General features: G+C 52.9%; 2 protein-coding genes across 4 annotated transcripts in view; one reads left to right on the top strand and one right to left on the bottom strand.

Moving 5' to 3' along the window:
- The window catches only part of LOC105564801 (mediator of RNA polymerase II transcription subunit 13-like), a 39,316-nt gene extending 25,735 nt beyond the window's left edge, over nucleotides 1–13,581 (bottom strand). For all 3 annotated transcript variants that reach the window (XM_012017478.1, XM_012017479.1, XM_012017480.1), the window contains exon 1: nucleotides 13,447–13,581. In XM_012017478.1, the coding sequence (XP_011872868.1) occupies nucleotides 13,447–13,515 (69 nt within the window). In that variant the 5' untranslated portion in view covers nucleotides 13,516–13,581. The remainder of the gene's footprint in view (nucleotides 1–13,446) is intronic.
- Nucleotides 13,582–13,855: 274 nt separating this feature from the next.
- LOC105564802 (39S ribosomal protein L50, mitochondrial) overlaps nucleotides 13,856–14,828 on the top strand; it is a 2,731-nt gene continuing 1,758 nt past the window's right edge. Inside the window, exons 1-2 of the mRNA XM_012017481.1 lie at nucleotides 13,856–14,010; nucleotides 14,150–14,271. Of these exons, the coding sequence (XP_011872871.1) occupies nucleotides 13,933–14,010; nucleotides 14,150–14,271 (200 nt within the window). The 5' untranslated portion in view covers nucleotides 13,856–13,932. The remainder of the gene's footprint in view (nucleotides 14,011–14,149; nucleotides 14,272–14,828) is intronic.

Below are 14,828 nucleotides of genomic sequence, written 5' to 3'. Positions count from 1 at the left end.
CCCCTCTCTCTCTCTCTCTCTCTCAGGAGACGAACGAAATTCCAGCGTCGTTGAATCTAGAGCGACGTCCGGCGCAGAATTTTCAAGACTCTCGAGAACCTCGAACGGGAATCTCGGCAGTCCGCGCTGCGCAGACTGTCCCTCGCCGCGGGAGAGAGAAGCGTCATCTCTTTCTCGAGAGTGCGTGGTACGCGGCGGCCGAGTCTCGTGGAGGCGTAACGATCGGTCGATACGCTCCGCGCCTTCCGCGGAGAGGACGAGCGGCACGTCGCACACCGTCGGAAGGTAGGGACGCCGCGCGCGTAGCAGCGCCTATCGCACACCGGTGCGGCGCGGTTGTGTGGTCTCTCCCTCTCGCGCGCGCGCGCGAGCGCGCGTGCACCACCACCGTGCGGCGACGAGACAAAATATTCGCGCACCGACCGCTTCGATGTTCGAGGGAGGGAGGGAGGGAGGGAGCGAAAGAGAGAGAGAGATAGGAGGCGAGTACCAAAGGCGCCCGCCGTAACGCTACGGGGCTGTCAAGCCCGCTGATCAATACAAGCAAGGCGACGTGCAAGGCCGCCCGCGTGGGCTCGCGCGTTCGACTCGACTCGGGGAACCCCCATATCCCCTCGAACCATCCGTCCACGCGCGCCGCTGCGTCTCTCCGTCTCTCTCGCTCTCGCTCGCTCGCTCGCTCTCTCCACCTTCGGACGGCTCGCCTCCGCCACCTCCTTCTCTCCCCCCTCCCCCCCCCCACCCCACCAGCCGGCTGTACCTTTTTCTCGCGCGGCCACGGGAAGATCCGACCGATGGTCGACCTGTCGCGCGAGGCTCGCATTCTGGACGACGACTGTTATGGTAATCCTCCGGCGGTCCAGGGACACGTCTCGCGCACGATACCGGCGACGCGCGACGGGAAATTCGGCGCGCGGTGCGTAAAATTGGGGGCAAATCATCTCCCGTGCGTGTTCGATTTTTATTACCGATATGGACGGCGTCGTAGGTGAAACGCACTCGCACGAAGTCGTCTGCGAGAAACGGGCTAGCTGATGCTAATCGCGCGAGATAATAAACGTTACGAGGATGATTGGCGCGGGGCAATTTATGCGCGGCGCGCCAAACCGCAATACCGGCCGAGCGGAAAATTCGCAGGTATCATCGTCATGCCGACGATGAGGCACGAACGTGCGTGGAAAAAAATGAAGAGAGAGCGCGAGGAAAAAAGAGCCGCGGGGGAGGAGGGGGGGGGGAGACAGGCGCTCGTCGCGCAGGTCAGTCACGATTAAAATATCAATGCGGCATATCATCAATGCGGGGGTATCCCGCATTCTATTTTTATTGCGCTGCAATGTATTTACGGTACCCGAGAGCATTCCCGCCTGCTATAGGTTCCCATTTCTGTTACTGCCCTCCTTACTCGCCCGTCGCCGTTAAAGCCGCACGAACGTTACGTCGCGTGCGTGCGTGCGTGCCTGCCTGCGTGTGCGTAACGAGCCGCTCGCTGCTCGAAAGTAGATTCACGGATCCTCGCGTCGTAATCGCCTTAGCCTGGCGCGAGAGAGCCGCCTTGCCACGGTAGATTCCCGCGGCTTGACGTTCTCCGCGTCTATACAGGGTGTCCGCAGCCGCGCGCGCCTTTCGCCTAGAAAGGTCCTCGAATCCGGACTCGGCTTTCCCCCCGCGCGCGCGCGCGGACAAAAATTACGGTCGGAAGCCCCGTTCCGCGTCGATCCCGGAGCGCCGAGCGTTCCGCTTCCACGAGCTTCGACTCCGCGGATATCTCCGTCTCGCGCCGGTACCGCCACCGCGGGACACCCCGTTTATCCCGGCGCGTGGGACGTGCCGCGGAGATGCGAGAAGGCGCGTTAACATTGGAAACGCGTTGGGCGTTACCTGCGGCGCATCGCCGGACCGCACGAGGATTCAACCGCGACGCGGCGAGAGATCCTCGGCGAGCGAGAAGCCGCTCTTTTAACGCGGGCGCGAAGAACTTATCGGTTCCGCGCGTAAACCTTTTTTCTTCCCCCTTTTTTATCGCGCCGTTCGACGCGCGAGGCTTTATAACGTAACTCAACTGTTCTCTCGCGAGCGAAAGAGAGAGAGAGAGAGAGAGAGAGAGAGGAGGGGGGGAGAGATTCTCTCGGAGAGGAAATTGAAAGCGAGGGCACGGCCGATGAGCTCGCTCATCGCGCACGCGATTTTTTTTCTCTTCGGGATGAGTTGCCGTGACACGGGGCAGAGGTACTTGAAAAATCAATGGCGAAGAACCTTCTTTCTACTCCCGTAAGGGCCAGTTTCACAAACGTCGGTTAAACTGATAACCACAGTTCAGTCGACTCCCTAGCTATTTCTGCCTTATTATCTACGAAGAGACAGGGAATCAATTAACCTTTGGCTAACCGACGTTTGGGAAACTGGCCCTAATGCCTGTTCCTACCAATGCAGATTAACTTTAATCTCGGTTTAATTTACCTTCCATCTTTTTCCAACTCTTAGAGGCCTGGTTTCACCAAAACGTCGCTTAACTTTAACTTTGGTCTAGTTCACGTTTGTCTCTTTCTAAAGCAACAGGAAAGAGACGAAGAACGAATTGAAGCTAAGCTGAAGATTAAACAACGTCGGTGAAACCGGGCCCTAGAAAAATACAAACAGCACGTTACACAGAGATTAAAATTAATCTATACTGGTAATAATGGACATAAAGTATATTTTAAGGGAATAACGGCAGTGTGTTACGAGTCGGAGACGGCAAGTCGCCTGAGTTTTCGGATAGACGACGTTACGAACGGCGTCTCGAAAAGTAACGGCGCGATTATTAGGTACGGCGAAGCGTAACGGTTACGCCGATACTCGACGATACAAACGAATCGGTCGCTGAGAGGAGTAAACTCACAGACTTCTACGTACTACTAGACTGCTACCTTCGAACTGAGAAGCGAGGCAGGAGTTCCGCCATGTCTCGTTGGGTAAATAAAGTGGTACGTGTCCATCGGTGTGTCGCTGGCTTTATTCACCTAACAAGACATGGCGGAACTCGTGCCTCCGCTTCTCAGCTCGAAGGTAGCAAGTCTAGTAGTACACGGGGAGAATTTTTCCTTAAAATTTATCCGGAAAATCGTGTGATCGTGAGACAACGTGGCATTTTGAAAGTTTACCATATTTTTACTAGTAAAATGTATCCCAAGTCTAATTGCTGGTAGAATGCATGTTAAAATTTGCAGGAACTGCCATAAAGTTCTTCAAAATGCCACGCTGTTCCACGATTACATGATTTTCAGGGTAAATTTTAAGAAAAAATTCTCTCTCCGTGTATCACCTTAAAAAATAAGCCTTTTGTTTTTACATAAAGACGCCAAGTATAAGCGCCATCTAATCAAGAATTATATAATTATGTGGATATTTTGTTAGAGCAGCAGTCTAGTACAGTACGTAGGAGACTGTGAGTAAACCTCCAGCCAGCCAAGTAAACCGGAGTCAAATTAAGTAGCGGATGATCTCCCCGACCGAGGCAGAGCAGATCGTCGATAACGGGCCTCGTTTATGATATTCGCGGTTATTTGGCGCCGCTGTACACTTCGCGTTCACGGACCCTTCCGCTCCCCGTCAGGAATCTCGCGACGTTGTGCTCCGGGCGAGATTCTATCTTCCGTTTCCGCGCAAGGGTTTCGAGACCGGCGGAGAAAGTAATGTTCCCTCGTCGGCTTGTGAAGGAGACGCGTTAGAATTGTGTAAATTGTGTTGATACAGCTGTTCGCAAACCTCCTCCCGGGTCACGTTTCGATACGGTAACGATTCTATATTTACGCGGCGTGTGCCATTAATGAATATTTATTGGAATTGACATAACTTGGGATCTACGTTTTCGCTTAAACCCTATCCGTAGACACGCGACCACGTAACGCGTATTTATTTATATCGCTAGCGGCCTCGTTTTGCGAGCTGTTTACGAAATTACTACTGTAAACTCATCAGAACCTCGCAAGGAACGCGAAGCTGAAAGCGTTCTACAATTTACAGAGCGTCCCGTGAGATTTGACAAGCTCCCTCGAAGGTTCGATTTTTAAACTCACGTCCCGAAAGATATCGACAAGCACGCCTAAAATTTTCGGCAAATCTCACGAAACATTTCAAGAACGCGTTCACATCTGAACACTAAGGACCGGTTGCTCGAGCCTCTTGAGCAGTTCTTTGTTTTTCCCTCAAATCAGACAAAGATAGACACGATATTTAGCTAGCAGTTCGCTCACCAAGAGAAAAAACCGGCCCTAAATCGCCAAAGAACCCACGGACGGAAAGAGACGCGCTTAGCGAGGGACACCTTGTATATACACCGTTCGCTTCCTAATCGGTCACAATATCCTCGCACTCGTTCTATTTTTAAGCCGGCAGGATCGAAAGAAGGAACGAAGGATGCAGCAAAGGGAAGAAGGAGGAGGGGACGAAGAAGACGCGGAGAGGAGCTTCGAACCCGAGACGACGGCCGTTGTCTCAGCAGGGGGAATCGCTCGGGGAAGGCAGGAGAGGGGCGGAGAGGCCTCCTCGTCGCGTGTCTCCCTCCTGTCCCTCCGGGCCCAAGTCGTCGGCCAAATCACGGCTCGCGGATAGTTTAAAATTCCGCCAACAATCGCCCTTGTGCCTCGAAGCCGCGCGGCCACCGGTCACTTCCACCAAGATCCGCCGCACAGTGGGGCGAGCGCATCATTTTTCGGTCATTTGCTTAGAAACTTGTACATTTTTCAACGGAATGACTTCAAATCTGTCATGAAATAATGTACGATGTGTGTATTTTCAGTGTATAAAATCAAAATTATTTAATTAACATTTATTTTTAAAAATTCATTACTTACGTCATTTTTTGTATTTAATAAAGCGCATAGATGATTATTCTAAAACTGTATGAAACGTATCAAGTGAATTGAGAATTTGAAAATGAGTAATAAGTATATATAAAGGAATCCGATTGGGCCATAGCACGCACTAAGTGCGTGCATAAACAAAATTGACCAATCAATTTTTTTACACATATGCTTACGCACTTGTGCAAGTTTGTCTGAATGGACCCTGACGGGGAATCGCCGCGCCTCGTCTCGGCGAGTACAGACTCCGCCGCCACTCGATATTTCCCGCCGTAATACTTCCGTCTCTTCCCTCTAATTATCCTTAAGACGGTTAATCACCGTCAACGGTGAAAACGGTTTGGCCTGAATCCGCGGACTCGCGCGGCGAGACGCGCGGTGCGCGAACGCACGGACGAACCGGGCGGGACACGATTCTCATCACCGAGCGTGATCTTCCGTGAGGACGCCGAAGACTCCGCGCGATATCGCCCAACGACGTTAAAAAAGATTGTATCGGGGGGGGGGGGGGGTAGTCCCGCGCACGATAAAGGCCGGAATCCGAGCGAGATTAATCGTTGACGTTTCGACAACTAAATACAATACTGAAGAAAAACGTGCGGCTAACGGCGAGTCAGCGTGCGCGAGGGGCATAAAGAGCCTCCTCGAAACACATCTTTATCCGAGCGAGTATTGGGGATGAGAGGATGATTGAGCACTTCTGAATACGGCAATGTCAATAGCAAGTCACTCGTGAATGAGAGACTCGTATCCGGACACCCGGTATGAACGTAGCCGCGATTGATCGCGTTTTGCAAAATCTATCGCAGAGAGAGAGAGAGAGAGAGAGAGAGAGAGAGGGGGGGGGGGGTGGGGGAGGAGGAAGAGGAGTCCAGAAAATTTACAGATCGATTTTCGAAAACGAAGATAACGTCCAGGTGTCCTCTGTAAACTCGTGCGTTTCACGAAGAAGTATAATTAATCTCGTTAACAATCAGCGTTATTTTTGCAAGTTTATTCACGTTGCGCCCCGCGTCCCCGTGAAACTCACACGCTTTTTGCCAAAGGGTTATCCCTCGCCCGTCGACGAATGGATAAACAAGGAATATGTTTTTTTACCTCAGCGACGACACAACGGGAGGGCACAAAGAGAGAACGACGTCAAGGCAAAACGAAACTCGACACGGTGTTCCCGTGTTTCCGAGGCTCCTCCGTAGCTGCGAAACCCGCGTCCTCGCAAGAGTCGGTGCAAGGCTTTCACCTAGGCTGGGCGGGGGACCTCGTTCGCGGCTTCCCCTACTGTCTCTCTCTCTCTCCCGCCGGAGCACCAGTTTCAGCATAATCTAGCCAAGTGACTTGGTCGGTGCCGCGAGGAGCCGCCGCGTGCCTGACGTACCTACGCCTGCGAGAACGCGGGGAGTCGCTGGAACGCTACGACGTGGCGGCCGCGCCGTGAAGCGGCCCCAGCGGTTCCCAAACCCGCGCGAAATAAACGCGTATACAGGGTGGTCCGTTTTTATCGGCGAACCCGCGTGGAGAAACGTCGAGCCGCCGGGACGGAGGCGTTTTTACGCGCGCGCGGCCGCTCGTCCGCTTTCGGGGAAACGATCGGATCGGCAGAAATTGGAAAAAGCCCGGCTCGCGTAAGCTCTCGTCGACGTCGCGCCGGGTTCGTTTCAACAGTGGCACTATACTCTAGGCAGTGAAGACGAAATACCCTATTTGCAAAATAAACAAGTCTGAAATTGTTTTTCAGTGCAGCATAGACGAAGAATTCAATTCGTACAGTTTTTCCCCTCGCATTAACGATCCAGGCGCAGCATCCAATTCCTCGCACTCCGGAGGAATCTTTCTCTGTGCTTGTTAAACTTGCTAGTAGAAGCGCCTGTGGAATAATTTGAAACAATCTCGAAATCGGCTGATAACAAATCCATCGCCACGTCAACTCGTTCTGACCAATCGACCGAGGCTTTGACCTTTTGAAAAAGCTTTCGATACCAAGCTCGTATTTCCGAATTAAGGATTCCAATTATTCGAGGAGCATCGGCTTAACGAGACCGGCGCGCGGCGGCGGCGCGATCGCGTTCAATCACTTCCGAGCGACGCGTTTCCGCGCGCGATCTGAAATTTTCGACGGGAATGCCCGGCTCCGTGTCGCCTTGAACCCGGCGGGTCTGCCGCGAGACGCGGCACCCGTTCAAGTGGCCGATCGATTTCACCAACGTAATTTCCACCGCGGCAAATGTGATCGCAACACGTCGCCCGCCACGGACTGCGGGCGAGGGAAGACGGATAAGCCGATTCCCATATACGCAATCTCACGTCCATTAAATTACACCTTTCAAGCTGACGCTACGCCTTGTTGCAAAAAGCGGCCGCAGTTATGTCAAGGGTGTCGGATTGGGCCCGGAGCTGGGGTCCAACGGCGGGAAATTTCATCTCGGTTAATCGCTCGATAATTACGGGCTCAAACGTTTCGTTAAATAGCCGCTCAGCCGTTAAATTACCGGACTTTACGCGACGGCCGGCTTTTGAAGCTGTCGGATTTGCAAATTCGAAAGTTGCTCGCTTTTCAGCCCGCCGTCTCCCGCGACTCGCTCCAGCGGTTCATTATTTACAGATGCTAGAAAGTGATGCGGGGTCTACAATGAGAGTCGCCGGTCGTAAGAATAATCGAGTGTAATTGGTCAATTCAGTCAGACACATAAGAATTAACCGATCATAGTCTACTGTTCCTACGGCTACGACTTCACGACGTCTATGCAGACGAGGCTTCAAATATCCCGTCTGAAAAATAATTTTCGTTTCCAACGAATCCCGCGCGATCGGTTACAATCGCCCTTCGAGCTCTCGCCCAAGGGAGCTGCGCTAATCGACCACGCTGTTGTCTTCTGCGTCGCGCGCCTCTAATTAATCCGATCGGGCACGCGCGATCGACGCGCGTTTCTCGCCGGCCCGAAAAATTGAGTACCACTGTGTGAGAATATCCTTACATGCCGCGCACCGCTCGGGTTTTACAGCGAACACACGAGACCGTGGGCACAAAAAACCGCCACGAGCGATTTCCTCGCGATGCTCGCCGGTACGAGGACTCGCGTAAGCCGTTGTCGAGCGTCAACGGTGTCGCGCGCCGTCTTAATTAAGCTTGATCGTTAACATGTTACGCGCCGCCAGGCATCGTCTTTGGGCAATTTTGTTGTTTGCGCTCCGGCTTTCGTTCCGGACACAATGGCCTCTCGAAGTGGCGTTTCACGGAGGGAAGAGACTCTTCGAGTAATGAAGAGCTGACGACGCCGACGATAACAGAATTACGTACATTTTATCGCGCTCTCCGTACGCTTACGTCACTCGTCTGGTGCCGTAATGTATGCAGTCGCTTTCCACTTGCTTAAAACCGCTGGGAGAAAAGAAAAAGAGAAGTATTTATGTCGCGTGAATGAAAGCGGCGGCGGCGGCGACGGTCAAGCCGACGCGTGCGGTTAGCTCTCAATTTTTATTGAATGCCAACAGACTCTAGCTAAACTTTAAAGATCGTCGACTAATTGTTGCCGCGTTACGCGGAGAATGCCTGCTTGTCACGACCTCACGCAAATTGATTCCCCGACACTCGCGCGTAAATATTAATTAGGCGGACGCGCATAATCGTGCGCGTTCCACGAATCATCCGCGCGAAGTAATTTTCGCTCGAGAAAACGTCAAGCCTAGTCTACAACGTGCTCTTTGCGTCTAGAAATATTCTATTTTGTAGTCCATAAATACACTTAAAAAATTTGCGCAAATGGATAAATCGTGCATTACACACTGTACAATCGTACATTGTCGACAAATTTTTTAAGCGTTTCGGGAAGCTTATATAAAATGTTTCCAGATGCAGAGAGCGCGTCGTAGCTGATGCACGAAGACGACAATTGAAAGCGGAAACCGGAAGACATACCGGCCCGGTTTTCCATTTTCTGGTTAACTGTTAAGGTCAGTCGACTCTCCACTCTTTTTCCATGTTACATCTAAGGCCCGGTTTTACCAACGTTGACTAATTTTAAGCTTAGCTTAATTCGTCCTTTGTCTCTTGCCAACTGTTACTTCAGAAAGAGACAAACGTGAATAAACCCAAGATTAAAGTTAAGCGACGTTTGGTGACACCGGGCCTAAGAATATATCTAAGGTCCACTTGACGCTACAAATGCTTCGAAGCATTCTTCCTCTCTTTCCTTTTAGCGAACGAAGAAGGGCAAGAAAGCCTCGAAGCGTTAGTACACCCTCAGAAAGGATCTCTGTCACCGAGGCAAAAAATATTCTTTCCGCATTTATATTTCTCACAACCTCATTTTGTATAAAACTAAGACAATATCAAAATAAAATCAACAATTCTTAATCTCCTCTACCGAATTAAAACAAGTTTGACTTACTACATTGAGACAAGAGTAACTTATATAAATGTAAGCTTGTGTATTCTTGCGTTTAGAATAAATTTTCCCTCCATCTTACGCACGAAGATGGCACCACGATATTCGACAAAAGACGACACATACTATCATTTTATTCACGATTTTAGAATTGTTCATTTAAGATTCAAATATTCCTTTCTCTATAATAAATATGATTGGCGCTATATCGGTCCTATGTTATGATACTTTGAAGTGTAATAGCATTGAATCCGGAAATTTTTTCTGTGGGTGTAGAGTCAAGTGGACACGCAGCCTGCCCGTTTCTTCATCGATGCGGATTAACTTGAATCTCTTAATATGCCTCAGTGGTCGAATTGGTGAGACGCCCGCTTAAGGAGCAGGAAAGTCCAGGTTCAAACCCTGGCAGGGGTAATTGTTTTTTTGCAAAACATTTTCTGTATTATTACAAATGCCGGATATGGTCAATAAAAACACTGGAGTTGTTAATTACCGCCGGCGACATGAAGAATATTCTTGTTAGTTTAATCTCTTAACTTTTTAAAGATCTTTTTCTAATTGTTGGAAAAAGACGGAAGGTAACTTCAACCGCGGTTAAAATTAAACTACATCGGCAGAAGTGGAAGAGAATCTGCTGACTTCTGGTCAACAGTCAAGCAGAAAATAAAAAAAACCGGGCCTTATTCGATGATGTCAACGCACGATCGATCCTCGATAATGTGCCGCCTTTATTAATCCGCACAATTATTCGGGTCATCAGTTGCGACTGGCATCTAATTAAATTGTGTTAATTCCTCGCGTAAAATATTCGCGCGGCATAAAGAAAATAATTGGGATGTCAATAGCCGCTCGCGCGCTGCCGCCCGCGATCAAACGGCCTCGCTAGATTTTACAGTAAATCCGTCCGTGTTTATATCGCGTTTAATCGAATAAAATAGATTCGCGGCTTCGCCGACGGGCCGAATTAGCTCGCGGCGCGCGGTTTTCATAAAGCCCGGACCCCGGCTTTGTCGGAATTCAACGAAACGCGCGCCGATTTCAAGCGCAGCGCGCGTCCGCATTAAACCGAACGTCGACCCTTTACTTTGTAAAAATGTACGCGTTACGGAAATTTCTCGAACGTGAAATATGCGAGCGACTATCTGTTTTTTTTCCCCTCCCCGTCGAAACCCGCTCGGAGAGCGCCCTGTTGATTTTGGAGCATAACAAACGTCAGTAAATGAAAGGGCATGTCGCCCAGGAGCTCGAAAAGAATCCAGCTGGGTTTTTTCTTCATCGATGATGTCGCGCCGAACGTCCTCAACGGCGATAAACGACGTCGTTCCGTCAAGTCGCGTTAGACTAATATTACATTCGTCGTACGACAAATCTTTCAAGCGCGTCGATTGGCTGCTGAATAGAAAATTTCCAGGCACTCGAGAGTTTTACTATCCTGCAGCCAATCAACGCACTTCAAAGATTTGTCGCACGGCAAGTTTTTCCAGGCGCGTTGATTGGCTGCTGAATAGAAAATTTCTAGGCACTCGAGAAATTTGCTAATCCCGCAGCCAATCAACGCACGTAAGAGATTTGTCGCGCGACAAATGTAACACCGGCTTTACATGCGTGGCAAAAAAAAAATATCGGACGCGTCTCGTACTTCAATTCTGCGCCAAGTGACGCATCCCCCAAGTTGTGCCAATATACGTTTGTTTCGCAACAATTCGCCCGAAACCGAATACGAAAGACTCGTTACGGTTCTCCAAGGAAAAATTCTGCGCGAATACGGTGCCCGGTTCTGGCAATTTTATATGCACGATTTGTAAGTGACGTTATCTATTCCTCGTACGAAGTTTACGTTCAAGTAACTCGCGTCTACGTTAATCGGCGGTCGCTTTGCGCCTGTTAATCCAAGATTATTCCTACACGTGTCAAATATTGTCATCAAAAAGAACCCCTTTCTTCCGTTTCCATTTCTGATATTTCGGCCTACTTTTTGTATACTTCGATCACCGCTGACATCGACGATTTATTTCTATTGGTTTCGTTAATTAACGTTTCTCTCGTACCCCAGAAAATGCCGATCTCTCACGGTTAGCGCGTCATTTATTTGTACACCCTTGATTTCGTCCACTATTTCGCAAATTGCTGCGCATTCGTTCAACCGCGATCTATAAAACTCGAAGGCCCGGTTTCACCAACGTCGCTTAACTTCGAGCTCGGCTTAATTCTGTCTCTTCTCAACTGTTACTTCAGAAAGCGACAAACATGAATTGAACTAATATCAGAGCGACGTCTGGTGAAACCGGGTCTGATTCGCACATTCTGGAGGTGAAACAGTCGAGATATTCCCAACGAGCGAAAAAAAAAGTGTCCAGTCATTACGGAAGCAATTTCAGCCCGTCGTCCGCTCCGTCAACTACTCCGATCGGACGCGATATACGTGACACGCGTTCTTTTCGAAAATTGCCAAATCTCCGGGCGGCTCCTTCGCGACAATTTGGCGGTGTACAGGTCGCAACGTAGATCGTAGCACGCCGGAGCCAACGACGGTGCGTCGTCCGCTCGCAGTGACGTTTAGCCGCACTCTGTGGGAACGCGAGATGCAACGAGCGGCAGAAAAATGCGTCCGACTCGCCGTTAGCCCGCGTCGAGTGCGTGCGGGCGCGTGTATGCGTGAGACGCACGCACGCGCGCGCGAAATGAGCGAGGGGAAGAGAGAGAAAGAGAGAGAGAGAGAGAGAGGGTCGGAGGGAGGGCGAGCGCGAGAAGCCTGAAACAGGGGAGAAGAGAGACGCGGAGAGGGCCTTCTCTCGCTCTCTCGCGCAGGCAGGTAAGTAGATAGACGCGTAATAGCCCCGACCTCGCATGCGCTCGTCGCGATTCCGCGTCTTCGTGGAAATAATAATCGCGGCTGCCGAAAGCGAGTGGCTGTATATAGCGAGGCGAGGCCTCGCCGCCGCGCGATCTCGCCTTCGCAAAATCGCCTGACACAGTTTTCAGTCCGCGGCGGCCGGCGCGACGCGACGCGAGACGCCGCACGTTGTTGCCTCCCTCGCGACAAGTCGCTGAGGCGAAAGGAATGTTACGCGAGAGAAAGAGGGAGGCAGAGAGATAGAGAGAGGGAAAGAGAGAGAGAGAGAGAGAGGTCTCCGCTATCCATTCTCGCGCCGTCGCCACCGTTTCCTCCTCCTCCTTCTACTCGCGCGCTTGCGAAAAAGAGTCCGGGAAGCGGGAACGTTCGGCGGGGCGATTTTCTCGCCGAGTTTTCGCGACTGGAAAAAGACCCCCGCGACCGATACCGAGAATCGAGGTGTCTCTCGCCGCGCGCTCGGAGGCTCGAGCGCGATGTTACGAGGACGAGAAGGAGAGAGCGAGACGGAGAGAGAGGCTACGGGACACGGCGTGCCTGCCCGCCTGCGTTCTCGCCCTCTCTCCGCTCTCCTCTCGCGGTCACTTCTCCTCCCCTTCCTCGCGCCTCCCACTCGTTGCTCTCTCTCTCTCTCTCGTTCCTTCTCGCTCGCTCGCGCACGCTCTCGCTCGTCGACTCTCTTTTTCTCCGTCTCGTACAACGTACCGTAAGACTTGGCGGTCTGACGTGAATCAGGCGTGACATTGGCTCGACACAACAAAACTCGGAATCTCACTGACGCACGTACACGCGCATACGTACGTGCGTACGTGCGTACATACGTACGCACGGAGCCGCCAGAAAGACGGACGGTAGGGAGGGGGGGAAGGACTCTTGCGATACACAACAGCAGCACGAGCGACAGCAATGGGCGATGACGACGACGTTGACATTGACGTCGACGTCGACAGAGGTGAAACGAGCGCGAGCGACGACAACGACGACATCGTCGTCGTCGTCGTCGCGAATATAGGTTAACGTTCGGGGCGCGACGGTGGTCGTAGCACGCGCGCTCTTTCTTTCTCTTTCTCTCTCTCTTTCTCGCTCTCTCGTTCACTCGCTCGATCGCTCGTTCGCCCGTCCTCGCGTCGTCGCGACGTGTGACGTGCGGAGCCGCGGGATGCCGGCGGCGGCGGCGGCGGAGGCGATGCGGCGGCCACCTTGGGGGGCCCTCGCTCCCGTTCTCCAGCGGTCGCCTCGCGTTCGCCGAGGCGGAGTCGCTTGGAAATCGGGCATCGGCCACCCTCGGAGCCGCGGAATCGACGCCTGTCGGGGACGAGGAGTCGGGCGCGGGCTCGCCGAGCGGGCGCGCTCGCGCTCGCGGATCACTCACCAGTGCGAAGAAATTCGTGTGGCAGTCCTCCAGGCTGGCGCCGTTGGTTTGATGCGACGGATGCGTCATGGCTTCTCCATCGTACGCCGTACACTCATTTAGTCTAACACTCGAACGGCTGCCCCGTCGCCGATCTTATCCCGTACACACGGGGTATTTCACGCTACGGGCTGGCAAACACCGCGGGACTTTATTCACTCGGCCCGTACATTTAGGAGGGTTTTCACTTCTCAATGGCGACCGTAAAATGGCGGCGGGCGGCGATGGGAAACAACAAGCGCAGCCGCCGGGTGCGCCCCCTAACGCTCACTGCCGCAGTTCTAGTTGCCGTCGACGGCTACCGTCGCTGCTGGTGCCGCTGCTTCCTCCGCCGCTACCACCACCACCGTCACTACCACCACCATCACCACATCCACCACCACCACCACCACTGCTGCTATTGACACCGCGACGGCGACGACGACGACGACAACGAGCGTGGAAAAGATGGCGGCGCTCATCAGGCATGGCTCGCTCGCCAGCGCGTTTAGGAGCACATCGGCTATCCTCTTGCCGGCCAGCGCGGTCAGTCAGGCACCAATTATCCCAGCCGCCCACACGCACCGGCCGTCGTCGCTGCACTCGCGACGGAAGTCACACGCGCGTCGTGGGCGACGGCTGCACGCGCGTCACTAACGAGACCGTCATTTTTTCTGCCACGCAGGTGACCGCGGCCCGCGGCGGCGTCGCCCGGCACAAGAGCGGCAGGCCGGCCAAGACGACGAAGAAGAGGGTCGAGGTGAAGACGCGGATCGACTCCGTCGGGGAATCGCTCGCCGCCCGCGGGTAAGCGTCCGACACGTCGCAGCGCCTCGCCTCGCGCACGGTGAAATCGCGGTTACGTCGCGGCGCTGCCTGGCTAACGGCGGCCGCACCGCGGCCATATTAACCGTACCTACCACCACTCCCCCGCGCGTCGGCCAATCGCCCGGCGAATCTGACAGGTACTCAGGGCCGTGCGTCTCCTCGCCTCTCCCCCGCCCCCTCGCGACGCCAAGCTCTCTCGGAGTCGCGCCGCGGCGCGAGCTGTTTACATTTTTCCTCGCGTCTTCTTTTTGTCTCTTGTTATCGTGTCTCGCGCGGCTTCTTTTTTTTTCTCTCTCCGATGCCGGACGCGCGCGATTCACCGCGAGCGAAAATCGTCGAGTTCCTCGATCGGATAAAGGGAGAGGATATCCCAGATTTTCATTTCTCCGCGACTCGGCGCGCGGTATCGAGCGGTGTCGCCCGCCTCGTTCGAATCCGTCGGCCTCTCGCGATTAAACGGATCAATCCGGACGGAGCGCGATAATCCTCCGGCGCGCAATCGACGGGAGCGTCGAACGCTGCTCCGGCTGGGGGGG

Source organism: Vollenhovia emeryi, unplaced genomic scaffold (genome assembly GCF_000949405.1).
Source record: "Vollenhovia emeryi isolate VEMERY1.0 unplaced genomic scaffold, V.emery_V1.0 DF939159.1, whole genome shotgun sequence".
Taxonomy (NCBI): Eukaryota; Metazoa; Arthropoda; class Insecta; order Hymenoptera; family Formicidae; genus Vollenhovia; species Vollenhovia emeryi.
The sequence above is the reverse complement of the archived record's forward strand: the minus strand, read 5'-3'. Positions and strand labels throughout refer to the sequence as shown.